Source organism: Lissotriton helveticus, chromosome 8, assembly GCF_964261635.1.
Source record: "Lissotriton helveticus chromosome 8, aLisHel1.1, whole genome shotgun sequence".
Taxonomy (NCBI): Eukaryota; Metazoa; Chordata; class Amphibia; order Caudata; family Salamandridae; genus Lissotriton; species Lissotriton helveticus.
In genome coordinates, this window is record NC_136069.1 from 376,996,875 (window position 1) to 377,023,683 (window position 26,809).

The window sequence follows — 26,809 nt, forward strand, 5'->3', positions numbered from 1 at the left end:
CAGCTCAAAACAGTAGTTTAACTTGTCCTTCGACAGTGTGCCCATTTCTGGGGCTCAGCTGAGCTTTTTCTATGCTAGGCCGCTGTTGCCCAATCATAGGCTCCGCTTGGCGCATTTTAAATTTCTGCGCAGGCTCTAACGGACCCCGGAACGGCTGCATAGAGTAGGTATAATAGATGATGCCCGCTGTGTCAGATGCTTGGATCCCTGCGCCGATTTTCTCCACTTAGCTTGGACATGCCCTGGAGTAGGTCAGTCTGCCAGTCTATATTTGATGGCATTGATGAGATCACAGACCTGCAGTTAGAGCGCACGCCCCAGGTAGCTTTGTTGGGTATGTTAAAGAGGCCCCCCCTGAGCTGTGGAAATTGACCGCCCTCTTGCTCCTCCTGGGTGAAAGTCGTGTAGTGATCAGTTGGGGCCACCGCCAAGTCCCTCAGCTGGCTGACTGGCTCAGGGATGTCGCTTATTGTCAGGACCAGTTGATGACATATTTGGACTTGATGCCTGTCTGATCATGTCCTAAAGATGTTTGGACGCCCCTAGAATCATATGTGCAACTCTGCAATGGAGAAGAAGAAGAGATCAAAATCCTGATGTACACTAGGTTGACTAATGTGTTTCATATCCCCTTACACTAAGTGCCCCCCGCTGCTACACATCCCAGTCGAATCCCCTTGTCACAGGGACCAGGGATGCCGCTGCGAGAGCTCTTGTGACCCTCACTCCATTTGTGTCTATCCCTCATTGTGGTCTGTGTTTTTAGTGCCTGATGTTCCATAGAATGGGTCATGGTGAATTTATTCACGTTGTGAGGCCACTGATTATGTCATTAAGTTGATTGTATTAACTGCTCACTGTATGGCTTGCACTGCAGTTTGTTCTCTCTGCGTACTTTAAACTCTTCCCGTGGAGTCATTGGGACACAAAAAGTGATAGGTTGAAAAACTTGCAACATAGCGATATGCCCAAGGCACAGAGCACAGGCCACGCCTTTAGCACAAAGCATCTGTGAGAGTGCCAATCATCTCTGTCCTGCTGAAATTGATATCAGAAGACCTTTGGGTATTTACATAGGTCTTCCATCTAAACATTACCTTAACCCTTCCGCGCTAATGGCAAAGCCAGCTCGTCATGGGCGTTACCTGCGCTACGCGGATGACGAGCTGGCTTTGTCATAAACAGCGCATTTTTTAAATTCCAGCGCACAGCGGGATAGCGCGGTTAAAGAACAATAGTTTGTGGTGATACTGAGTTATAAGAATTAGTACTGAGAAAATGTTGTTGTAATGGGGTATTGATGAGAGAAGTGTGAGCTGGGTGAGGGGACTGACTGGTATGAATCATTTTATGACATAAGACGTGTGACCACTAAAGTCACAGAGTGGCGTTCAAGATATTTTATGTAATATCCCTGATATTTCTGTACCAAATATCTGCACTGTAGCACTTTGGGCTTTCTGGATTGGGCATTGATGCATGACTCTGATCTGTGAAGATTGTGCTCTGTAACTGGTTCTTGGCAGTTTGAATTCTGTGGATCGCACAGCGCAGCTAACCGTGGAAGCTATGGCTCCAAATTTGTGAAGAGTTGGTGCAATGGTCATATTTCTGTGAGGTTCTTTTTAAGTTTAGTGCAACACTTTGTACACACATAGAATGTGTTGCATTGAGCAGATAAATGATTCTCGGTTTTGAGTTCATGTGTGGTGAGTGCTAGATCAACATGTTTGGATTCAGTGATGAAGTGGCGGCATGCGGTAGTGTTCTGTAGGTGGTGATGTACAAAAAGGGGATTGAGCATGGTACAGGAACATGCAAACATGGGTAAAAGCAGTCTGAAAGTAATTTAAAAAAAAAGTATATCTGATGTTAAGGGTGCCAAGCTGATAAGTGTGTTAGCCTCTCGTACTCTGGTGGCTGTGTTTCCCACAGCCCTAGTAATCCACCATTCCTGGCAAGAAAGATCAAATGCACGTAGGAGGAGACTAAATGCCAGACTTACCCTTGCTGTGCTTTGAGAATGTGGAAATTAATTCCTGTCTCTTTCAGGAAAACGCTTAGAAACCCCCATGTAAAGCAAACCTTTGCCTATTTGTATCCCCATTATATCAGACCTACCTGAAAAGTGTCTGTTTACTCGTTTGCTCATACTCTCACCCTGAACCGCATTGCTGTCTGCATGTGGCAAGAATCCGCCATATTTTATTACTGTATATGTTCCTCTAATTCTCTGTAGTCTATCAACTCTCCCCTTCCTCCCCTGCAAATATGCATCCTTCTAGTGTCCCATGCAATGCTTTGCCCTGCCACCCCTTTCACTGTCTATTTCCCCCAGTGCCTTATTCATTCTTTTACATTGTTTGTAATATCCTTCATTTGTATAACAATCCTTTGCTTGTATTTAGCTTTTCACTTTATAAATCATATACATAGGAGTAGAGAAGATTTTGTTAACTCTGGCTAGTGGTCAAATGCAGGGGGTACTAATGTAAATGTTTTATTGAGGAACAGAATGTTGTTTGTAGGATGGCCTTTGGCTCTTTTGTGGTTTCAAAGTATATGGTCTCATTAAACCCCAGTATTTTATGTGTTGTTTTTCTGCTGACTTAAGAAACATGAATCTGGTGAGTATGAGAGAGTGTTGTAGATATGACATAAGTGTTATCAGGAGCATGCTCTAAGCTCAGTTCGTGGTGTTCTTTGTTTCATGGCCAGGGTAGGCTTCGTCCTCCTCCCCTACCTACTAATTTTTTAATTATGGGAGTTAAAACGGCTACCTTTACTTCATGCAGGGTATGGAGGTTGGTGGCGTATGGTTGGTTGGTGGGTTGATGTGGGGGTGGATTTGTTTGCTGAATGAGGGAAGGATTCAGTTTGCACTAGAAGTTCACTAGAATTATGTTAGTTTGCCTGGTCCTAAAATGAGAGGCGTATGCTTTGGCAGCCTTAGTATGTAATACTGGCCCATCATGGTGATCACTTCCTAGACAGTGGCCAACTTGCTTTTGTCTCAGACAGTTATGATTCTTACTTGACCCCTTTCACTGTCATACCACTGCCAATTGTGGCTGTTGTGTCTCACTTCAATTTCCACATGGTTCTGAGTTGTTGCTTCAAGTGTGTTAGTGTGAAGTTTATTGTTTGGAGCTTTCCTGCAGAGTAGGTGTCAGAGTTTTATATAGCGCGAACAAGACCCGAACTGAATCAGGTATCAGAGCGCTTTACATAGCACCAGTTACGTTACATGAGGACACGCATTCATTTTAGGCACGGGGAGATTAAGTGATTTGCCCAGAATCACAGGAGGTTTTTTGGCGTCGTTACCGAGACTCAAACCCAGATCCCCAGGTCCGAAGTCGAGCGCCCTAGCCGTTAGGCCAACTCCTCTCTTGTTACTGACAATTGTTTGGCTGTTTTAACCCTGCATGAACTGTGATTTGTAGAAGAGTGGTACTATGAATTTCTCTCACTGTTTCTTTAGATATGTCCCATTTTCATATGCAAACTGAACAAAAATCTTAGCTGCCTTTATGGAAGAAATTATTAAAATAATATTAGACTCGAGGCACTGGAACTCGAACGTTGATACGTACATTGCGATAGCTCACACAATGACAGACCAGGAAAGTCGCCTATGAAATTGGACAAATATTGAAAGAGAATAGCGTACCATATGAATATCTTCGCCTACGTACCTTGTGGGTGGGAATTGTCTCCAAATTGAAAAAGTTCAGGACAAGGGACTAATAAACCTTGAAAAAGTTGCGGGCCTATTGCCCAATGTGACGACGAAACACGTGTTGGCTGGCTAAGAACCTGTATGAATAAAAAAGAAAAAAGAGGAATAGAATAAAAGAAGGGAAGAACCTCATTACTGTGTTTTTTATGCATGTTACTGCTGTCATGTCTTTGAAATAGTAAACGTGTGCTGACGATTGACATTTTGTTCATTTGTAGCCTAGGCCACAAGTTTTGGGGAGGCCGGTGGTTCTCTCCACCCAACAGCACCATTGAATTAATACAGTCCTATATATTGATATTTTGTGACATCACCCTTGTGGTGCCAGTTTTCCTACCATTATACCGCTGACCATTTGTTTTGCCTTTATGTAAGAGCAAGCCTATTGAATCTAGAGAGATATGACGTTTTTTTAAGAAGGGGGCTTGGTCAGCCTCCCATCTGAGAGTCTGTGTGTGGGGTTTTTGCATAGGCTGTGTCATCTTCTGGTTGCTCATATCTTTGTCATCCGTAGTATAGACAACTAATGGTACCGTCTTTCTTGTCTTCACTTTCTAAGTGCCTAGACGCAGACAAGACTGCACCGGTGTACAGTAACACCATTTCAAATTACCAGCTGCTGAGGACTATTTTTGCTCTTGGTGGGCACTTGTGTGTGTAACAGAGTCAGGGAAGAGTGAACTCCCTTGTTTTACGTGCCTAAAATAGTGTTAATTTAAGTGACCCAATGCCTTGTTTTGGGTTACTCTTAGTAGCTACTTGACTGCACTTAGTTGTAATTGCTTAAACAGTAACATGATAAATTGTGTATTTTTAGTAGCAAAGTTATTGAGTATATTATACACTGTTATAAACAATTAAGTGAAGTCAAGTCGCACGCACTCAGGACTTCTTGGCAAACATCCATGTTTGGTTTTCAAGCACCATCACAAATGTTTCCTACGCCTCACTGTATTTTTGTAATTTGCAGAAGGCCCTTGTTTGGTGCACACCATCACTGGAGATCTGCTGCGCGCATTAGAGGGCCCTGAAAACTGCTTTTACCCTCGCTTGATCTCCGTATCCAGTGAAGGACACTGTATCATCTATTATGAACGAGGAAGATTCTGCAACTTCAGCATCAATGGGAAACTCTTGGGCCAAATGGAGATCAGTGACTCAACCAGGGTAAATCTATGGAGGGGGGGCACATGCTTTTATATGACCGCATCAATTTGAATTGATACATTGATTAGAATTGTATTTACTCCTGGAAGTGAGCCTTTCTAAGCAGCAATTAATACTTCGACGTGGCGAAGGCACTTTGTTATTCTAAAATACAGTTGCATGCGTGTATTCCACAAACAGAACTGAAAAGCCTGTAGTTGTGCAAAACGCAAAGAAAAAACAGCAAACGTTGGTTAAACAGATTGACATCTTCCTGCAATGTAGTTAATGATGATTTTGGGATGCTCAAATCAGTAGCGTAACAAAACATGAGGGGGACCACACGCTCCTGACACAGGTAGGAGCTCTCAGGCCAGGAGCCTGTCGCCCCTGCAGAGTGCTGGAGGTGGCCATCTGGATTTCGGGGGCTAATGTTATGCCACTGGCTCAAATGTGAGTAGATAGAGTAGCCCATTTTTGGGTTTCTATGCCACGTCTGGCTCTACTAGTGAAAATTGAGATTTTTAACATATACATAGTTATGGTACTGACCAACAGAAGGGTTTATATTAAGGCATTCTGCTGCAGAAATAGAACTATAAGACATTGCTATTATTAGGTCCAGGCACATGGCATGGGGCCTTAATATATGTCATTTTACCCTGTTCCAATGAAAAAGACCCACTGATGACTAAGATTTAGTTCTCCTGGGAAGACCTGAGGTAAGGTGGACTGGATTAAGTGGTTTTGTTTTCACTTTTCATTCCAGATAGTCCTTGATATGGGTGTGCAAGAGGCATGACCACTGTATCAGTGATGATGGCTTTGTAGTACTTGGCAGTGTTCTATGAACACTAGAGCCGATCTTTCAAATGGTCAACATTTACCAATGAAATGTAATAATTACTCTTTTAGACAGCCTGCATAGACTATGGCACGTGGAACAGGATTCCTTTAAAATCCAGAACAACCACCTTAAATTTAGGAAAATGCTGGGAACTTGGCTGTTCCCTCAAATGATGGGATTGATGCCCCACTTAACCAGTCTGTGTCCCTGATGGCCACATCCTCCTGTACACATTTTAGCATTTACAAGGGTCTTTAATCCTCTGGGGCTGTGAGCGCTTTATAAATAAATAAGGACCCTATTCAGAGTTTTGTGGATGGGATACTCGGTCAATATGTGAGGAATATCTTGTCCTCTGTATCACAAATGCCATTGTCTATAGTGTGCTTGTAATACGGTTGATACAACATATCTCATGTTTGTGACAGAGTATCCTGTAAACAAAACTCTAAATAAGGTCCTAAATCTACAAGGAATTCTACTGTTTCAATTCGCGTAAGAGCAATACATGAACTCAGTTGGTTTGTAAAGAATGAGTCATAACAGAAACTACTAAAATCCAAATTTATTTCCATTTGTGCCCAGAGTTTAAATGGATACCATGGGACACACTGGAATGTTAAAAGAAACAAGACTTTGCATCATTTGCCAGTCCATGTGAAACCAGGAAAGTAGTAACAGATGGAAAGTGATATAAGAAGCATAAACTATCATTAAGATATATTTTGTTTATCTTCTTACGTCTAATGAAACAAAATATTCACATATGTAACCTTTCATTCATTGCAAATATGTTCTATCAATTTATAGTTTTCTTATTGCTTAGTCCTTTTAAAAGAAGTGGCCATAGACGTTCTCAATGTGCTGTGCTTTAAGAATAAATAAATAAAAGGCCTCGTCTTTCTAGTAAGGCACTTTTACTACTGGTTAAACAGAACTTTATTGAGTGGTGTGAAGTTAAATTAAGAAGGCAAAAATAGTAGTGGTCTAAATTTAACAAAATGAGAAGTAACATTGCAGTATAATTGACTTCAGTGCCATGACAGGAAGAGGGACATCACAAGATCAGAAACTCAGATGACTGATCCTAGTACATTTTAAGCATTCTTAATGGAAAACTCAAGACTTGAGGTTGTCTGTAAAAAGAGATTGACAATGGGTCCAAACAAACATCAACTAAAACCATCCAAAGCAATGCATTCTTGGATTTAACAGATCATTTGTCACATTCTCACAGTCTCATAGGGCTCATGTGGACATGGACTGGCTCAATACAAAGTACTACAGTACAGGAAGCTTCTCTGCCTTTGAAATGCAGAATTAGCTCTTTAAATGCTGAAGAAGGATAATGATCCGAAATTCAAGATTTGATTTGTGGTACTTTCCCATCAACTTTGAGCTTTGAAATTAAATAATAATGTAAAGTAATCTACCAAATAAATTTTTTGATTTTATTAGTAAGAAAGAATGCCAGGTCCACTCAAAAAAATAATCAAAATGTAATGCTATTGGAGGAAGTGAGGCGGTATCATTTTCGATATGTGCTTTGAAATAGACTTTCTGGACTGCTTGTCAGGTTATGTTCAAGTAATCTCAAGAGGAAGTAGTAATAATAATCCGATTGCATTAAGGCTGGGTGAACCTACTGATTATGAAAATGTTGCAAATCTGTTTATCCCTCGACAAACCCTTTATCTTTCCTCTCCTCAGGTTATTTTCAGATTTGTTTCAGTAATGTTGTCTTCCTACCCTTTTTCAGATTTCCGAACTCCCTCTGTTTTCAGGCTTCGGAAATAGCTATTTTACTGTTCTACTGAACATTCTAGTTGTGCACACCTCCTCTGATGCTGATTCATTTCGCTATTCTATTTTCTTTCAGCTATATCAGTTGTAAGCAATCAATACACAACTGTTGATAGCGTTACAAAGCTCAGATATAAAGGTTGAGTGCATCTTTTTTTTATTGAGGACAGGCTTGTGTACTACTGTCTTGTTGTACGACTCCAGTATCTAGGTGAAATCAGAGTACACTCCTTTTATATAATTCCGTCAGCTGGGAAAACTTGGTATGAAGAATACCCAAATTTCTTCCAATCTTTTTCCTCTTGTAGTAGATGTTAAATACCCCTTTAGACTGATATATTTGCATTCCTGATAAATAAATGGCAAGCGAGTATCATAGTACAAATAAAGCTGAGTGCTTCAAAAAAATCCAGCTTTCCTACCTTTCTCGGTTTTTCATTTACACTGTTACAGTAAAAGCAACTTGGTCATTTTGACTTGTGTTTAGAACTGGTTTATCTTTGGGAAACATGTTTGAGATGACTGGGGAGTGTGGGAGTAATTTCCTTTGGATTTATTTCCCTAAATACCAATTGATTTGATCTGTATTTTCAACAGGCAATCCTTCTCAGCAGTGATGGTCAGAACCTGGTTACAGGCGGAGACAATGGAGTGGTGGAAGTTTGGCAGGCTTGTGATTTTAAACAGTTGTACATTTATCCTGGCTGTGATGCAGGAATCAGAGCAATGGATTTATCTCATGACCAGAGGTGAGCCTACAGTATGACGAGTGCTAAAGAGCATAAATGTGCAAAATAAGAATTGCAAATTCAATGAGTTTGAGGCTTTCATTTTCATTGAACAAGCGTCAAGCTGATAATTTCTGTAGGTACCAATGCAACAAGCAAGTATCTCAGATAGTGTGTGATAATGAAGGCTGCCAGTGGAGGTTTGCCTACAGTAGTGGAAGATCGATCTATGATCCATACTTCTATCTAAGTTTTATCCAGTGGCTATACAAAACTATTAAGGTGGGACAAACTAAAAGTTCTGGAATTTGGGAACATAAAGGAACCACAATAAAGGGCTACCTGTTGACAAATCGAAATGAAGAATTCTTTCTTGGGTAATAACAATTTAGGCATAGCAAAACTATGTAATTTGTAAAAAATGTAAACAGTTTCATAATGAAATTAATTAAAAATGTGCATAAGGCTGACATTAAGTTTATGTTTGGGGTTAAGGTTAGGACTGGTGATGCTTTAGTGTCAGTCTTAGGGTATCGGTTTGTGGTCATTGTTTGGTTGGCATACACTTTCTTTGTGATTTTATTATTACCGAATTACAATTATGTATTTAAAGTAATGGTTGACATCTCACTTCCTATTTTGTTGCTTAAGAACTTTGCACCCCCTGACCAGTTTGCACCAGATTTGGAGAAAATGTTTCATAGCGTGTAAGAGTGTGCCCAAATGTGGTCCAGATTCACTTATGATCATCTCTTCCTGGCTTATTTGACAAGCTTGGATAAGCTAAAAATAAAAACGGTCTTTAGTCTTGATCCCTATGGCATAGCTGCCAAGGTTTACAATTGCTATGTGTGACATTTTCATAATTCAGTGTAATTAGGAGTGACATTTCAACGACTGTGAGTGACCCTTTCTCGTACGCAAAATCAAGCAGTGATGACGAGTAAAACATATAAAATAACTTGGGACCCAGGCCAAACAAGATGTGTGAAGACCCAACTAGGGCACGAAAACATCATGGACCTGCCTGGACATTTGTGTTGCTGGGCAGGCCGGCAGAATCCTGTCCTCCAGCCTTTGGCGACTCGTACTGGGTCCCCTGGCTAAACACCTTGAAATGAATGATGCTGTTTAGAGCATAAGTCTATCGAGGGCCTCTCTGCCACGTGTGACACGGCCCTAACAGGATGTTTGAGGTCCCAACAAACAACACACTCCTCCGGTGCCTACTGTTGCTGGGCAGGCGGGCCACCAGAAAAACAAAACACAGATTGCCAGCCTATGTGGTGGGCCCCCCTCCCTGCTGGCAAACTCGGGGCCTCTGACATTACGTGAGTGACCTGGGCCAACACGGAACGGAGATGGACCGATGTCAGAGAGGGCCCAACAACATAAACAGGTGTCATTAATAGTCAAACATGTCATTCGTTCGATCGGATCAATCCACCTTTGTCACTCTACAGAGTAGCAACTTTAAACTAACACCGGCAGGAACGACTGCAGCTACCTGATGTGATTGCGCGCTGCACTGGCATCATCAATGTCTATTACAAGCACACACAGGCTCACAGTGGCTGCCACTTACTGTCTTGGGCCATGGCCCGGCCGCAGATGGGTCTGAGTCAGTCCGGACTGTGGCGCAGGCGGGTGGCGCATGCAGGCAGTGACTCTGGTCTGCTTGGTGTGGTATGCAACGTTTACAACGCAACTTTTACAACGCACTACCATTACAACGAAACTTTTACAACGCAACATCCATTACAACGCATACATTTACAACGCAGTCATTACAACGCATGACACTACAACTCATACCACTACAACGCATACCATTACAACGCAGTCATTACAACGCATACCATTACAACGCAAAACTTACCATCCAATACTTACCCTACTGTTGCACCCCCTGGAGTTAGAATAGTAATTTTAACCCCTACACTATCCAAATAATTTCCCTACTTTTGCACCCCCTGGAGTTAGAATAGTAATTTTAACCCCTACACTATCCAACACTTACCTTATTTGTATTGTAATGTAATGCGTTGTAATGGTATGCGTTGTAAATGTATTATGCGTTGTAGTGGAATGCGTTGTAAAGGTATGTTTTAAGAATTCGTTGTAATGGTATGCGTTGTAAAAGTGTGCGTTGTAGTGGATGTTGCGGTGTAAAAAATGCGTTGTAAAGGTATGCGTTGTAAAAGTGTGCATTGTAACGTCATACATCCGCTTGGTGTACATCTGAAGGGCGTTGCTTCGCAATTTCCAGGAATTACATACTTTTTCTTGAATTACTTTAACAGCAGGCACTTACTCACTTTGTGAGAGGACTTCCCCCGCAAATGTCATCTGCTCGGGCATACTTCAGTGAATCTCAGCAAAAGATGAGAGTTCCTGCAGCCGCCACAGTCACTGGGGTTGGGGCGGCTCCGCCTGTTGCGGGGATCTGCATTTTCATTTGTTTTATTTCAATATTATTTACCACGAGGAGCCTTGCCATTACAAGTGAAGCCTCCCTCCCACAACCACCTGCTCGCGACGGCGCTCTCTTATTGATGTCATCTATCAGGATTCCGGCGCCATGTGGTTAATACTAGTGTTACATTGTAGCACTGCAGCTCAGCCACTTCCGAAGCCTTCCATAAGCAGGGCGCATGGTGCACTGCTAAATTTAGCTTTATGTTCAGTCTGCATTGAATATTGGTGCATGATTTGCAGCGCTACGGCCTGACAGCCAAGTAGGCGCTATGCCACTTATGCGTGACTTTCCATTTCAGTGCTGTGATGCGGATCACCACACTGAAATGCGTTAGTGTCAAGACTGATGCGTGATACTTGACAGGGCTGCTATGGTCTGGCCAGGACCAGAGTGTTTAATTATACCTCCCTGCCATATCCAGGTAGGGAACAGTTAATTCTCTTCCAGGGTATCCTCATCAATAGTCCTAAGCACTGAATATTCCCGCCCATGTGCGGGAACCCCAGAAATAATACAAAATGATATATGGAAACCATATATGTACTGCTCTACATATATATACACACACATATCATTTTTTCCCATATCAATGCAGCCCCCAAATGGAGGCTAAACAATGTAGTTCCATACATAAGAATTGCATTTGCCAATACATTAAAGACACGGCACGGCAGGAAGCAGAGACTCATATGTTTGCTGATGGCTTGGTAGAGGTGGTGGACTGACTGTTCCCTCCTCTTCCCCTGTTAGATCGTCGATATTGAAATTGCGATCTCTGCTGACCTTGTTGACTTTGGTTCTTTTGCCAATGAGGTGTTTGAACCCTCTGTTGGAATGATCGAAGGTCAGTGTTGCGGTAGCGACGACAAAACTCTTTCTTTTTCTCTAATCCTACCTCCTTCAGGGTATCCAGTTCAATCTTCATCCACACCATTTCCTCATCGGTGTGTGGTCCAAACAGCGAAGATAAGGAAAATGGCAGATTGATGAGTCTTGATTGCGCCTCTGGCTTCAGAGCTGTTAGGTGAAGCCATGAAGATCTCCCGGCACAAATTCCGTGGGCGTATGAATGCACTGAGAGTGTCGCTCCTTCAGCCGCCTCGACGGCGGAGGACCTTCTCTCGACGCTGGACGATGTTCCAACGCCGACAGGAACTTGGCCTTGGACGATGAGCGGCGCTCCTGCGCTCGGTCCCTCGACGACGATCCCGCCATCTGAGCCGACGCCGAAGGTGAACATGCCGGGACCTTGCTCCTTGACGTCAAACGCGCCCTTTTCTTCGACTTCATAGGAGACCTACCTCTTTCTGAGAGGCCATTAATCCTGATTCTCGCCCTGTCTTTGAGAGTTCTTTTAGGCCGCTTCCTGCAGTGTTGACATGAGGAAGGGGAGTGGGAACCAGGCAGACACAGGTTACACACCTTATGTGTGTCTGTCTTGGCCTTCTTCTTGCCACAGGCAGGGCAAGGGTTGAATAAAGAAGGCATTTTGACAGAAAAAAATGTGCTTCTGTCACAAAAAAATGGGTTGCACTCAAATGCCAAAAGACGTCCAGTGAAGGAAAGGAAACCCAGAAAAATCTGAGAATTTTTGACTGAAAAGCCAAAAAGTAGAGAGCTGTGAATCCGAGGTCCTGACAGAAGGAGCCGGAAAGATCAACTGACCCAACTGTCACCCCTGAGGCATGATGGGAAGCTAGGTGTCAAGGCTGCCTTAAAGGAACGGTGCCAGTTTTTGTTGAAAATACTTTCATTTTCCATGCTATTGTTTTGCAATGCAGCCTGTAGGCTAAGAATGTCTGCTAGGTGCAGGTTTTGCCCATTATGAGTGTTTTACTCATTAAAAGACAGAGTTTAAGTGCTAATTGCTCTCATGTGTCTTTTATGTATTGGCAAATGCAATTCTTATGTATGCAACTACATTGTTTAGCCTCCATTTGGGGGCTGCATTGACATGGAAAAAAATGATATATGTATATATATATATATATATATATATATATATATATATATATATATATGTAGAGCTGTACATATATGGTTTCCATATATAATTTATTATTTACGGGGTCCCCGCACATTGGCAGGAATATTCAGTGCTTATGACTTTGATGAGGATACCCCTGGAAGAGAACTAGGATTACAGTAAGTAACTTATCCATATTTCCCCACTCACTTTGCCATACGGTCAGCGAGAAGAGAATGCTGCCTTCACATTGGTAAATTGCAGGGGGTGATGTACATCAACCCCCCACCATGCTGAAGTGCAAAGGGCTTTACACTAAACTCACTTTGCCTTGCTTAAAGGAGGGAGGTAGCCTTCTTTCCACTCAGCCAAATGTGAGCGGGGTATACAGAGAACACCTCCTCCACTTGCTTAAAAGAGAGGAGGGAAAATGCCTCTTGACTCCCTATTACCTTGCCCTAAGGCTAGGATGTTTGTAAACAGCCCCCATCACCTTGTCCAATGGCATACAGGTAAAATTACCCCCACCAAGGCCTTGCCTATCGGCAAGGGAGGCTTAATAAAATAAACACGGAGTGATCTGCCGCCGAAACTGAGAACAGAGCATAAGGCTGACTGACAGTGTATTTCCTTATCTGTTGTATGTGAAATGTTGCTCAGTGTTGTGTGGCCAAAGAGCAGTTGGTAAGCTGACAGCTGCCACACCATCTTCCCAGTAGAGAACAACAGGGCCAAGGGGGGTAAGCCCACTCCTCGGCAGCCTGTTCAGTATTAGTGTCAACAGAGGAGGATACCAACTGACCAAACTTTCACTTCCAAGCTAATTGCTAGGTGGAGTATTTTTTTTATCGGCCTTCAACTCATCAATTGCCTTGACTATCTGCTGACTGTTTGTTTATGCATTATTTTTTTATTTGCAATCTTTGTTTGCAATATTACAAACAATCAATTATACTCCTTATGTCACATATGGAAGGTATAAGGCTGAGTCAGCTCTGTCAGGATTCATGTGAGTCAGAGGCGTCCCTCCAATCTCACAAGCAAATGCTTAACTCATTGAGCTTTCTTACCAGATTTTCATGGCTGGGAGTGTAAGTTTTTACAAGTGAAACCAGTTGAGTTCCCATGATGGCAACATGGTTAATCCTTTGATTTTATTATCACTTTGCACTGAGAGATGTTAGGATGAGACTTTGCATGTTGTCAGTTCTGTGGGACTCCTCATAAACAGGTGATATATGATGTGCTCGTTATCCAGCAGATCGTCTAACTGGAAGTTTGAGACATGGCCTGTCAGGACATCCTGCCCCTGCAAATACACTTGTCTTATTAATCAAGACCATTAGCTCTGCCCATTTTTAAGTCTTCATCTAGCTCTTCAAAATACATTGCCATTCTTCTTGTTGTGTAACTGAATTCAAACAGTTTTGATTTGAAAATGTGTTATATTACTCAGTTCTTTTTGTTCTAAACTGTATGCAGTACTGTAGGATATTTTAATTTTATTTTTGACACTGTTTTCGAGCACTTTAATTGTATTTTAACTAGATTCTCAAAGAATGTGTGCCTATATTGCACTTATAAAAATGCAAACCATTGCTTTGTATCTTATTAGTATCTTTTTAGTGCATCTCTTACTCCTTGCAAATCTGTCTGGGAGGTGCAGTTTCATTATGCTATAGTGCTTCATTTCAAGGCAAGTTTGTGAAACGTTCCAATGTGCATTATGCTCCTGGGCACCCTTCGAAGTGAATGCAAGCAAAAACACAACGACTATTGATGACTCACATAATATTATATTGAACTATGATATATGTAATATGTATTTCATCTAGTGTAAAACTGGGTTATATTTCATCACCACTGCAGTCCCACCATAAACTAAATAAAGGTGACAATAAATGTGTTTTCATTAAGAACAAAAATGATAACCTCTCTTGCTCCCTTTTTGGTGAGGGTGTGCGAAATCTGCATAATTTGCTTTTGCGCACTAACAGAAAATGTTGTCACAATTACTTAGAAATATGTATCATTATGTGAAATGCAAATCTATTGTTTCCTGCTTTATTTTAATATGAACTGAGTCTTCACATCAGTTTTGATGCAAGGATGCAGTTCACACTAAAAGAATAGTACAAAGAAAGCACTACGAACAACAGCCACTTGCGTTCCATTGTTCTCATGTGTACATTTTTACCATGAATAATGCATCATTATGCAAATTGGCATAATGGTGTGATTGTGGGAATTGCGTATTAAAAACAAAATGTAAAATTCTTGAAATTTGTGAATTATGTCAGTGATTCAGATTTTGCTCAGGCCTAATTTTGGTGTGTATCAATTTAGAAAATTTGTCCTTAGGGTGTTTGTAATTTTGCTGTTTCATAATACAGCGGTGAGACCTTCAACTAAAAGATTGGCTTAAAAATCTTATGAAAAGAGAATCAATTAGTACAAGTCACAGGATATTTTGTCATTTAATACTACCATCAAGTTTTGATCATATTGATTAAAAAGAAAGAAAAGGAGTTGGGAAGATGGAAAAAAATCCAATCATATCATTTGATATGTCATTAATCTGAAACTGAAGGGAGTGAGCAGTGTATGTGTTGAACAGCATAATGTATAGAACTGGGATGTGTTACATCAACACTAGGTAGTGAAAGGTATAACATTTGAAATGTGGACCAAGGCATACACTCCCCAAAGGTTATCACTTTACATCTCTCCATTTAAATTCCATTGCTTGGATAAATCAGATAATAGATCTTTAATTGCCCAAGAGAGAGTATAATCAGAGGTAAAATTAAATTCCTATTGTTACAAAGACAATTTGCATGGTTATGGTATTCACCCAAAGACCTCTTAGCCACAGATCAAAATGTGGAAATATCTTACAATCGAATGTAAGACATTGGGTTTGTGGTCTATGTTTTTAGATAATTCAAGAATATCGAAAAGGAACATATCATTTCCAAATAATAACAATTGGCTATTTCTTTTCTCAGGACTCTGATTACTGGCATGGCTTCGGGAAGCATTGTAGCTTTTAATATAGATTTTAACCGGTGGCACTACGAGCATCAGAACAGATACTGAATTGGGATGAAGAGTTCAAGGCCAAGTCAAAGCTGAGAGCACAAATGCTGCAATGAAAGGCGTTATCTCCGGTGGAAAAACACGTCTGCATTGACCTCCGTTGTACATTCCATTACACCTAGCAATAGCTGTACATTGTAGTCAGCGGCCATTTTACTTTTATGTGTTTTTTTCACAACTGAACACCAGCTGCTAAAGAGCAAGCTTGCATCATGTAAATTATATGAATTAGGAGACATTTTGGTAATAGTTTCGAATGTCCTTATTTATGAGTGAAATAAGGCGGGGGGATGCACTAAAAGAGACTTTTGAAACTTCTAGGGAACTTAGTATCCAATAGCTACGGTGTTTAGGTTCTCACTCTAAACTGCATCCCATGTCCAGCCTCTTTTCAAGCTGTGAAAAAAATGTTTGATACTTTGTACATCAGAAGCGCATCTTAACTTTAAAGGGATACTTTTGTAAAAGTAAAACCTTGTATAAAGAACAAAAAAGTTTCTTAATTTTATTGTGGAGTTACAACTTGCATGTACTTTGGACCTGATGTCTTAGTGGAACTGGTGCAGTCACACACAAAAAAAATTGAAAAAACCCACAGATTTCTCAGAACGGTTAGACCTTCTTTTTATAAGGTTGAGTCAGGGTTCGTCCCGTTACTTTGAAGATTCAACTGAAATATGTTTTTTGCACTTTTTTCTGGATTTTCCCCTCCTAAGTGGATTTCTGCTCACTTTCTGAAGCTTATGGATATTAAGCCATTTTGCCATGTCTGCTTTTTGTGATAAAACAAAAAGGTTGCTTTTACTCCTGTTTCATCCACGCCAAGAGGGAAGAGATGGTCAGTGCTGACTGTAAGCCCCGATGTTCACTGTTTCCAGGAGTCTCGTTGTGCCCTCTGTTGCTTCATGACTGCCGGACATGCCATGAGTGATGTACTACTTCATGTAAATGTATTGAGGGAGGGTGGGCGGAGATCTTGATTCAATTTTGTTCTTTTCGTATGTTTTTAATTAAATTGTTGGTTTCATGACACTGAACTTCAGTACAAAAACGACCTATGTTCGTCTTGGGTGCCACAAGAAGTAACTACTGAAAGCCACGTTCTCAGCCTAAGACACAATGTTTTGGAATACTTTGCTGAAAGCTATCAGAAAATTTGATGTACTGGTCAAATTGGACACCAAGGTGGATTATACACTTCATGTTTCTTCTTTGTATATTTGGTGACTGTATCGTCATAGATGTACATATTGTGTCGGTAGGGCTATGAGGCATGTAACAGGAATGTATTTTTTCTCCAAATGTACACTCACTTGCAGTCATTTATTTAAAATACGATAAAACAAGGAAATTGATTCTGTATTGGCACTTTGCACCAAAAACATATCATTATTTATTGATGTGATTAATTATTTGTTCCTCACCCTGTATTAGTAAATTATAGCACTGAATTCCTTCTACATCGTTTTTTGTATTTAAGAAAGAAAATGAAGATTCTCAAATCAGGGGGGTAATCACTGTCACGAAAACGTTATTCATCACCAGTCTGTAAGCAATATCTTGAGTTGTAGTTTAGAATTGGGAGACAATTGAACATCTGGAAGACAGTTCATTTCATCTTGAGATCATGGTGAAATATTTTGGATATATAAATTCCTTAAGCTATTGTAACCATGTTTTATTGAAAAGATGTAAAATATGCCAGATGTGTGTGAGTCGGAAATCAAAAAAAAGAAAAATAAAATATGCAAAGAGCTCGTTGATGATTTTCGTTTGATTTAACAAATGTCCAAAATAAGAATCTTTTAGAAAGAATTGTTAGCGGGAGCGAACAAACAACGTTCAAGTACTGAAAATAAACATGACTTCTGAGATCCTAAGGCCTCTCAAGTTCAAAATTGGTCAATTTCGTACAAGGCACCAAAACACATAAAAAAATCAAGGAACCACATTCAGAATCAGCGGTGAAATGAGAAATATTGCAATATATATGCAAGCATTTCAAACGATTAGTTAATACGCCGCGCTTGCAATTACATGTATTACAGTAGTGCCTTTAATTAAATGGTTGCATGACAATTAGTCAACTGGAAAAGAGGCAAAATATGTTATGCTTGATTAATTTCTAATAGTGCAAATGTAGATGTTTTTTTTGTCTTATGCATGTTTCACCCCAACCCTTACTCAGTAATTGAAAGTGTGCACATTGGTTGTTCAAAAAAAGGAGCAGGGGATTGACGTCCTGCTTCGGAGCAGAAATGAACCGGCTGAAGGATTCAACCTCTCTGCAGATCACTTGTACCTCCTCTGGCTGGAGTTAGTCATGCACGGTACATCAAGGTGTCAAAAATTCCTTTGTGTAATTTAACCCATCACCTAACAAACCTAGTGTGTTGATGACATTCTGCATATTTTAATCCTTTGTACAGTGGGATACCATTACCAACTGACGGCCTAAGGCATGCCCTCGTGATGTATCCAAGCTGTGGAATGAAACACGCTTTCCTTTCCCTCACGGAACCTGTTTCAAGCAGTCCCTCAATGGCTACTAGACCGAATACAGCACCTGAGCATGATTCTGGTTGCTCCGGGTTCATTTTGGTTACTGCAGCCTAATGTATACCATCCTCTCTGCAGGGATTAGTTTGTGATGGTGGATGTTGGCGGTGGGCACTGGCATTCATATTTTGGGAACAGGACCTCCTTTCATCATCAGAGTTTGATCCAGAGCATCAGTGGAAAATGTGGAAAAGGGGAAAAGAATGAGAGAGAGAGAATATAGTGAGAACCGGGAAAAAGCACGGATAAAAAATATCCTGCAAGAGCGAGATAAAGAAACAGGAAGAGCCTGGTTGTGGCAGAAAGAGGTATGAATAGGAATCAAGACAGAATAGGCAGCCTTGTTGTTCAGCAGCATTGGCAGTGGGTTCCAGAGAAAAACGCTGGGCCTCCTCTGTGAGATATATGTATATATCTATATATATCTATATATATATATATATATATATATATATTTTTTTTTTTTTTGACGAAGCCTTGAGCGAAACGCGTCTGTCGGGGGTGCTGGGGGGTTTGGAAATAAATATAGACTTTATCACGATACCGGTGCGCTGGCCGTTTTTTCTGGACACCATTGTTTGGGAGCGTGTGACGATATATATATATATATATGTATATATATATGTATATATATATATATATATATATATATATATAACAGCTCCAATCGTTCCTTTATCCAAAAGACGATAACGCACTCCCGGGGGTTATGTGGCAAAAATCTTTAATCAGCTACGGACAAACATGTTTGTCCGTAGCTGAATAAAGATTTTTGCCACATAACCCCCGGGAGTGCGTTATCGTCTTTTGGATAAAGGAACGATTGGAGCTGTCATAGAAACGCGTGAGTTCCGACGCGCAACGGGACCCGCCCGGGAGTGCCCCGGGAATCTGGTACACCTAGGAGCTGGAATATATATATATATATATATATATATATATATATATCTTTCTGGCAGCCGCAATCAGTAGTTATAGTTAGGACTTAGTTTACCTAGGAAAAGCATTTTTTGTGTGTATATATATATATATATATATATATATATATATATATATATATATATATATATATATATATATATATACACGCATAGTGTAATGTGCTGTTTCTTACCATTGTTGTGTGGGGAGTACCATTTCTCACTAGGGGCAAGAATGGTATAATCACATTGAAGAGACATTCTGGGTATTCGGAAACTTATTTCTCTATGTAAAGTAATTGTTACATGCAATCTGTGAGGTTTTCGTATGTTAATTTTGCCAAACTGTGGTAATAAATTCGAATTTCAACTTTGCACTGTAGTAATAAATAATGTTTCCACTGCACACCTTCTTCATTAAACCTTGACAGTTAATTAGTTTGCATACAAATCTGAACATACTTTAAATCATCAATTAACCTTTTTTTGATTCTGCGTGATAATCATAAAAGATCGAGACATAAAAGCCATATGAAAAACCTTAAAAACATTAATATATACAGTCCACGTTTTTTCATTCAAAACACACATTCTAAAAACATTAGTTACAGTTTAATAACAGCAAGCTAACCTATTGGCGCACATTATTTTATTCCAGTATAGGGTTCCTTTTAGAAAGTTGGTTACCACCAACATCACAACATGATCTGGTAATAACTGTAAATAGTCGAAATTGAATAAAACCCCTCACTTTTAAAAGTGGCAATAATTACTTCTTATGCAAAAAATCATAGAATTTACAGAATAAGACCAAGTGTATTAAGATTTGGGGTGACTGATCATCACAAGGTCAGATTAAAAAGCCATGGGGATCACTTTAGTCCGGTGAAAAACAGATCATTGTACAAATGGAACCCAAGCTAAATGTTGTAAGCAAGGATCTGTCCTTAGGAAGTTTAATGCTGTAAGGTAATGTTCGATGCCAGTGACCCATTTCAGGAGCAGGCAGGATCTGTTGGAATGTTTCTCCAGTGCCCCTGCTTCCCTCTTATCTTTCAGTCTATTTATAAATTGTTCCCTAAAAAGACTCCAGTCACCTTTTTTAAGATGTGGCCTGTTAAAAATGTCCATACAATCTAGGGAGCGGGCAGCAGTTTTGATATAATTTAACCACGCTATTGTTGAACGTACTTTAGTAACTATCAACTTGTCTTTTAAAGGGAAGTTATGTGTTCAAGCATACTTATACATGGACTCTCTTATGAAACAAACATGACCAAGCTGGAAATCATTATGTCTCAGTCCTCCACTGTATGTAATAGAAGGTGGTAGACATTTAATGAACACAGGGAAATTGTGGGCAACCAATAAATTGTGTGCCTCCACCTCTCAACTGAGACTCTGCCTAGTGATCTATTTAGTACCTGCAGGATCACAGTAGGAAAGCTATCTGTGAAGATAGTTTGAATAAATAACACAGTTATGGCTAATATGATAGAGACTTCTAGGTGAAGATTCTCCCTAGAAATATCATTAGGCATTAGACTGAATCCGGAAATATTTTGAAAGCTGTACCCTTGCGTGCTGGTAGGTGGCATCGTCGCCTGCGCCGTATGTGACATGTATGGTGTCTATAATGGTGCCACCCCAGCACGCCGATGTCTGTTCTTTTTTTCCACACCAGTCAGGGCAGATCTGGAGAGAACTTTTAAAAACTTTTTGTTGAAGTGTTTTTGAGAATCTTCTCCTGATGTGACCGGAATGTCATCCCGGAAGGCCAGCTTCGAGCCTCTCACCAACTGATGTTGTGATGGACCCGCTCCTTGTATGCATTTGGTGCCCCGAGCGTATCCATGATCCCCAGGCCTGCTCCGATTGCCGCACCCAGAACCCAAACATTTTGAGGGAGTGATCCCTCAAGCTCCTGACAGTTCGACGTGTGACAAGCTTGATCAAGGTTGAGAGGAAGGTCCCGGGAACAGTTGCAAAGCCCGAAATCTTCGTCGTACTCAAAGTCTTCGGGCCACTCGGATAAATCCCTTCAGAAGAAGAAAAGCAAGAAGTGGAAGAGGTCTTTTACTTCACCTCATTCGTTGGCAGACGAGACGAGGGAGAGTCGTAATTTGTGGCATGGCTCCGTGGTTGAGCCAGTAACTAGGTCAACTCTGTGCTTTCCCTACTTTACGGGAGCCTCAGCGACCCCCGCTCAGTTCCAAGAATTTTATGATGCCATGCACCTCCTATTTGAGAAACCCACTCCCACCGGTGCACCTTTAAGCCCTGCGGGTTGTCGAGTGGCCCCCTGACTCAGACACGGAGATGGATGGGCATTGTCCGACACAGACTCTAGCGCGGACTGTAGCCGTGCCTTCCAGCCAGAGCATGAGCCATTTTCCTGTGGGCTCAGACTTGTGGAGGAGTAGGAGGGGTTGCTGGACCCTGAAGAATACCAGCTCTTTGACACTAATGTGGACTGGTGCGAGAATTTGGTGGAAGCCAGCAGACTGACCACTTCTCCAGATACTGGCTTGATTTTCCCCCTAACGTGACCATGGGGGAGGGAGTATCCTTCGCAGTGGTAGTAAGGGGGATGTTCGAGGTCCTGGAGATTAGCTTGCTCTCTGTGGCATTCAAGACCAACATCTTGACAGAGGTGCTTCAGCCAGAAGTGTCCCCTACAGAACTGCTTCTCCCTTTTAATGGAGCCCTTACTGACGTCCTGCCAAGAGGCTGGACACATTAGGGAAGATTATGTTTTCTTTCACCAGGCTACTGCTGCATGCCTTTTGGGCGGCTACTCCTACGCTCTGTAGGACACAGTTGCGCAGGTGCTGCCGTCGGTTCTGGGGGAGACCTGGGCAGTTCTCTCCCAGGCTGTTTTGCCAACGGGAGAGATGCAGCAAAGTTCACCATATGTTGTGGATTGGATACCATTGTCTCGCTGGGCAGAGCGTTTTCATATACAGTGGCTTTACAGCACTATGCCTAGCTGAGGACAACTGGCTTTTCTGGGTATGTCCCAGCATTGCTTCTGGACATGCCCTTTGATGGCTTCTTTCTCTTCAGAAACAAGGCAGATTCTGCGCTGAAGCGCTTTAAGGACAGCAGGGCTTCGGCCAGGTATTTGGGCCTTTCCATGGCCCCTCACCACCCCCAATCTGCCTTTCGCTCCTTTTGTGGACATGGAAGGGGTGATGGCTCTCTTGGCCAAGGAAGCCATTGAGAGGGTGCCGACGTCAGAAGTAGGGATGTGGTTGTTATTACCTCTACTTTCTTGTGCCCCAGAAGAGCGGAGGCCTTCGCCCTATACCAGACCTCCGCCCTCTCAATTTCTTCCTCAGGAAGGAGAAATTCAAAATGCCCACTCACTCTCACTCAGGTCTTGTCTGCCGTGGACCCGGTAGACTGGATGTTTTCTGTGCTGTGACCCCTTTAGGCCTTATCAGCAACCCTCTGATGACAGTAACTGCAGCTCATCTGCGGAGATCAGGGGTGCCAGTAATCCCTTATCTTGACTGCTGGCTGTTAAAGACGGGTTCACCACAGACTGTCGTTTCCCACCTCCAGACTGTGGTGGACCTCCTGAATTTGCTGGGGTTCACTATAAACGTGCCAAAGTCACACCTGACTCCCTCTCAGATACTCCCTTTCATCTGAGCGATTCTGGATATGGTGCAGTTTCAGTCTTATCCTCTAGAGCGGCGAGTCCAGGATATTCAGGCTATGATACCGATGATTCAGCCTCTATGCGACTGACTCTGAGGCTGCTGGGCCTCATTGTCTCCTGCATCCTACTGGTGATACATGCCCGCTGACATACGCAGGCTCTGCAGTGGGACCTGAAGTTCCATTGGGCGCAGCATCAGGGAAATCTCTCCAACATGGTCCAGATCTCAGAGGGAACTGCAAACTAAGTGCAGTGGTGGTAAAGGAACCACAATTTGGTCAGTGGCAGACCCCTCTCCCTTCCCCAACCAGATCTGACAGTAGTGACAAATGCATCACTCCTGGGATGGGGAGGCCATCAGGGAGAGGTTGTGGGATGGGGAGGCCATCAGGGAGAGGTTGAGATCAGAGGTCTCTGGTCTTCTGCAGAATCCAGATTCCACAGCAACCTTCTGGAGCTCCGGGCGACCCAGCTGGCATGGAAAGCCTTTCTACCCTCCGTCAAGGGAAGGCTAGTACAGGTGTTTACAGACAACACCACTGCCATGTGGTACTGTAACAAACAGAACGTGGTGGGGTTGTGGACCCTTTGTCAAGAGGCCCTTTATTACTGAAAATGGCTGGAATGTCAGGGCATGTACCTGATATTTTAACTCCTGGTGGGCTCTCTGAAAGCCAGGATGGACACACTCAGCCAAAGGTGCCTAGTCTATCACAAGTGGTGTCTCCATCCAGAGGTGGTGCTTGGTCTCTTTCGGCAGTAGGGAGAGCCTTGATTAGATCTGTTCAAAACCGCTGAGAACATGCAATATCAGCAGTTTTGTACGCTGGAGTTTCCAAGGCAGCTCTTGTTGGGAGGCACTTTATCTCAAGTGTCGCTCCTGTACGCCTTTCCGTGCATACCACTTCTACCCAGAGTACTCAAGTAGATCAGGAACGACCAGGCCCAAGTCATCTTTTTGACTCGTGGCTAAGCTTGGAGAGTTTGGTATCCTGAGCTGTTCTTAGATCGTCCTTCCGATCAGGCTGCACCTTCTGGAAGATATTCTGTCACAGCAGCAGGGGAGGGTCCTCCACCCGAACCGGTCAACACCTTGCCTTCTTGCATGAAGATTGAACATGCAACAATTGACAGCTTTCGACCTTCCGTCCAAAGTCTGCAATGTTACTCTGCCAGCCAGGTGTCCCTCCACCAAAACGGTTTACATCTGCCGTTGGGGCAAGTTTGTGGCATGGTTTGCATAGAAACAGGTTGACTCTCTTTCTGCTCCCCTCTCTCAGGTTCTTCCGTTTGTCCTTTCTTTTGCCCATCATGGCTCTTCTCTTGACACTGTTAAAGGCTACCCTTCTGCTATATCAGCTTATCTAGCTTTGTCTTACTAATCTTTCCTCTTCTGATCCGCAATTGTAAATAGGTTCTTGAAAGGTTTGAATAAATGTTTCTTCCTTCTCCCTTCATTACGACTCAGTAGGACCTTAATCTGGTCCGGATGTTCGTGATATATGCTCCCTTTGAGCCCTTGCAAAACTGTCCTCTCAGGATGGCTTTCCTGGTGGCAATCACGTCTGCCAGGAGGGTCAGTGAGCTACAGGCTTTGTCATCCAAGCCTCCCTATCTGAACATCTAACCACAGACAAGCTTGTTCTATAAACTAGAGATTCCTTTCTGCTGAATGTCGTCACTCCCTTTCATGCAGGTGAGTCCATCACCCAGCCTACTTTTTATGCTTCGCAGCATCCCTCTAACTTAGAGGAGCGACTTCACCGACTGGACCCAAAAAGAGAATTGTCATTCTACCTTGACCGCACAAGAGAGTTCTGCGTGGATGACCAACTCTTCATGGGGAATGTCGGAATGAAGAATGGTAAGGCCATGCAGAAGTGGACCATCTCCAGGTGGATCGTGCTCTGCATTAAAATCTGCAATGCATTGGTCAAGAAGCAACCCCCTGAGGGCTTGCAGGCACATTCCACCAGCGCCAAGGCTATGACTACTGCATTGACATGCGGAGTTCCAGTCCTGGACATCTGCCAGGCAGCAACATGGGCCTCTCTGCACATCTTCACAAAACACTACTGCCTGCTCATTCAGGTCCATCAGGACAGGCACTTTGCCCGTTCGGTCCTGCAGGACTTTTTGGTGTAAAATTGTTTTGCAGACCCAACTCAGGGGAGGTATTGCAAGGGTATCTATTCGGAGGTAAGGAATCTGCGGCTAGGAGTATCTATTGGATGAACAAGTTAATTACCTTCGGTAACGCCTTATTTGGTAGAGACTCTATCTATCCGCAGATTCCTTACTGACCCACCCATCCTTCCCGTTCTGAAAATGGGTGGGCTCTCGTTTTCCTCACCAGTGGTCAGTGTTCTTCATAGCTCTGCTCTCATGGGGTGATGTCTATATAGGCAAGTGTAGATCACATCTGGTGTGGACAACACCACGCGGAGATGATTGACGCCATCTACTGGTGTGCAGGGGTACTGCTAGCAACATTTTTCCGGATCCAGTCTGACTCCTGGGGGTAATTCTAAGGTAAGGAATCTGCAGCTAGATAGACTCTCAACCAGATAAGGCATTGCTGAAGGTAAGTAACTTGTTCGTTAGGTGATTTGAACAGTATTATGAAGAAGCTTTGCTTTTCAGAAAAGTAAACACTTAGACAAACATTAAGAGAATATTTTAATTAAGCAATATTAAACTGAACGTTATTTCCACAGCTGTGTTTCCCCAACAACAGCTGCCGTTCACCACTCATATATACTGTGATTGTGTCTGTAAATTTAAGGTAATGTCCATTTTGTTAGTTATGCAGCTCACTCCACTCCCATAGAGTCCTGAATTCAGATCATGGCTCATCTAAATTGTATGATTCTTTGACATCAAAAGACCACGCTTGGAAACTGGTCTTGTTGACTTCCTCCAATTGGTGTAAATTACCTGTCAAGAGATAAGATAGCAAAGCAGCAAATGATAAATTGCAATGAAGAATAAGTTCCCTAACTAAGGAGTTAAAATGCAAACTGTTTAGCGCAGAAAAGATATGAAAAGGGCAGCACAATAAATGTGGGAAATAGTACTTTTCTAGAAAAAAATAAATCAACGAAATTAACAAACATTTTATCAGAAAAAATATATGCAAAACTAACACATATATCCTAAAATGCAGTGGGTCTGAACCTGTGGTGCACAAACCCCTGGGTGCCCGCAACGCCAACACAGGGGGTCCTCAACTGCTTCGAAATTTAAATAATATTAACAGATTAATAAAGTATGTATAAATAAAGATGCAAAATGAAAAATTGTAAATTTCAAAATGATCTGTAAGTGTGAAGAAATGTGAAATTGGCTGGAAAACTGTATGCAGGAGCAGTGCAAGTACAGCAAGCAGAATATTGTATCGGCGATTGATGACCTCACTTCCATTTAGAAAAGCTCCAGCCTTCCCATTAGAATTTAAATTTCGATTTTTTTATATGTGTTTGCATATTAAATTAAATATTTAATCAATTGTGTATTTGATGCTTGTTTTTTCAGATTAGCAACATTTTTAAACTTTCTATTTATGTCTCAGGAGTGGGAGGGGTCCCCAGAATCCAATAATGATTCCTTGGGTGTCCCTGGCTTCCAGTAATGATTAGTTGGGGGTCCATGGAAGTTAAAAGGTTAAGAATCGCTGTAGTAAGGCATGACTGATTTCTTTTTTAGGGTATGTATTTGTTATGTAATGTCCTCAAAAACAAGTCATCTTCCATATTCTAAAATGAAACTGGGGGTCACCACCAATGTCGGCACTGTTTTTTTGTTGCAATAAATTTTTTTTTTCATCTCTTTTCTTAGTGCAAGGACTTTCTGT

The 26,809-nt window shown here is 41.9% G+C and overlaps 1 protein-coding gene across 7 annotated transcripts in view; it reads left to right on the forward strand.

The window, feature by feature from the left end:
* Positions 1-17,573, forward strand: part of NBEA (neurobeachin) — a 1,787,704-nt gene extending 1,770,131 nt beyond the window's left edge. For all 7 annotated transcript variants that reach the window (XM_078657170.1, XM_078657173.1, XM_078657172.1 and 4 more), the window contains 3 exons: positions 4,713-4,909; positions 8,136-8,287; positions 15,720-17,573. In XM_078657170.1, coding sequence (XP_078513296.1) covers positions 4,713-4,909; positions 8,136-8,287; positions 15,720-15,810 — 440 coding nt within the window. In that variant the 3' untranslated portion in view covers positions 15,811-17,573. The remainder of the gene's footprint in view (positions 1-4,712; positions 4,910-8,135; positions 8,288-15,719) is intronic.
* The last annotated feature ends 9,236 nt before the right edge of the window (positions 17,574-26,809 follow it).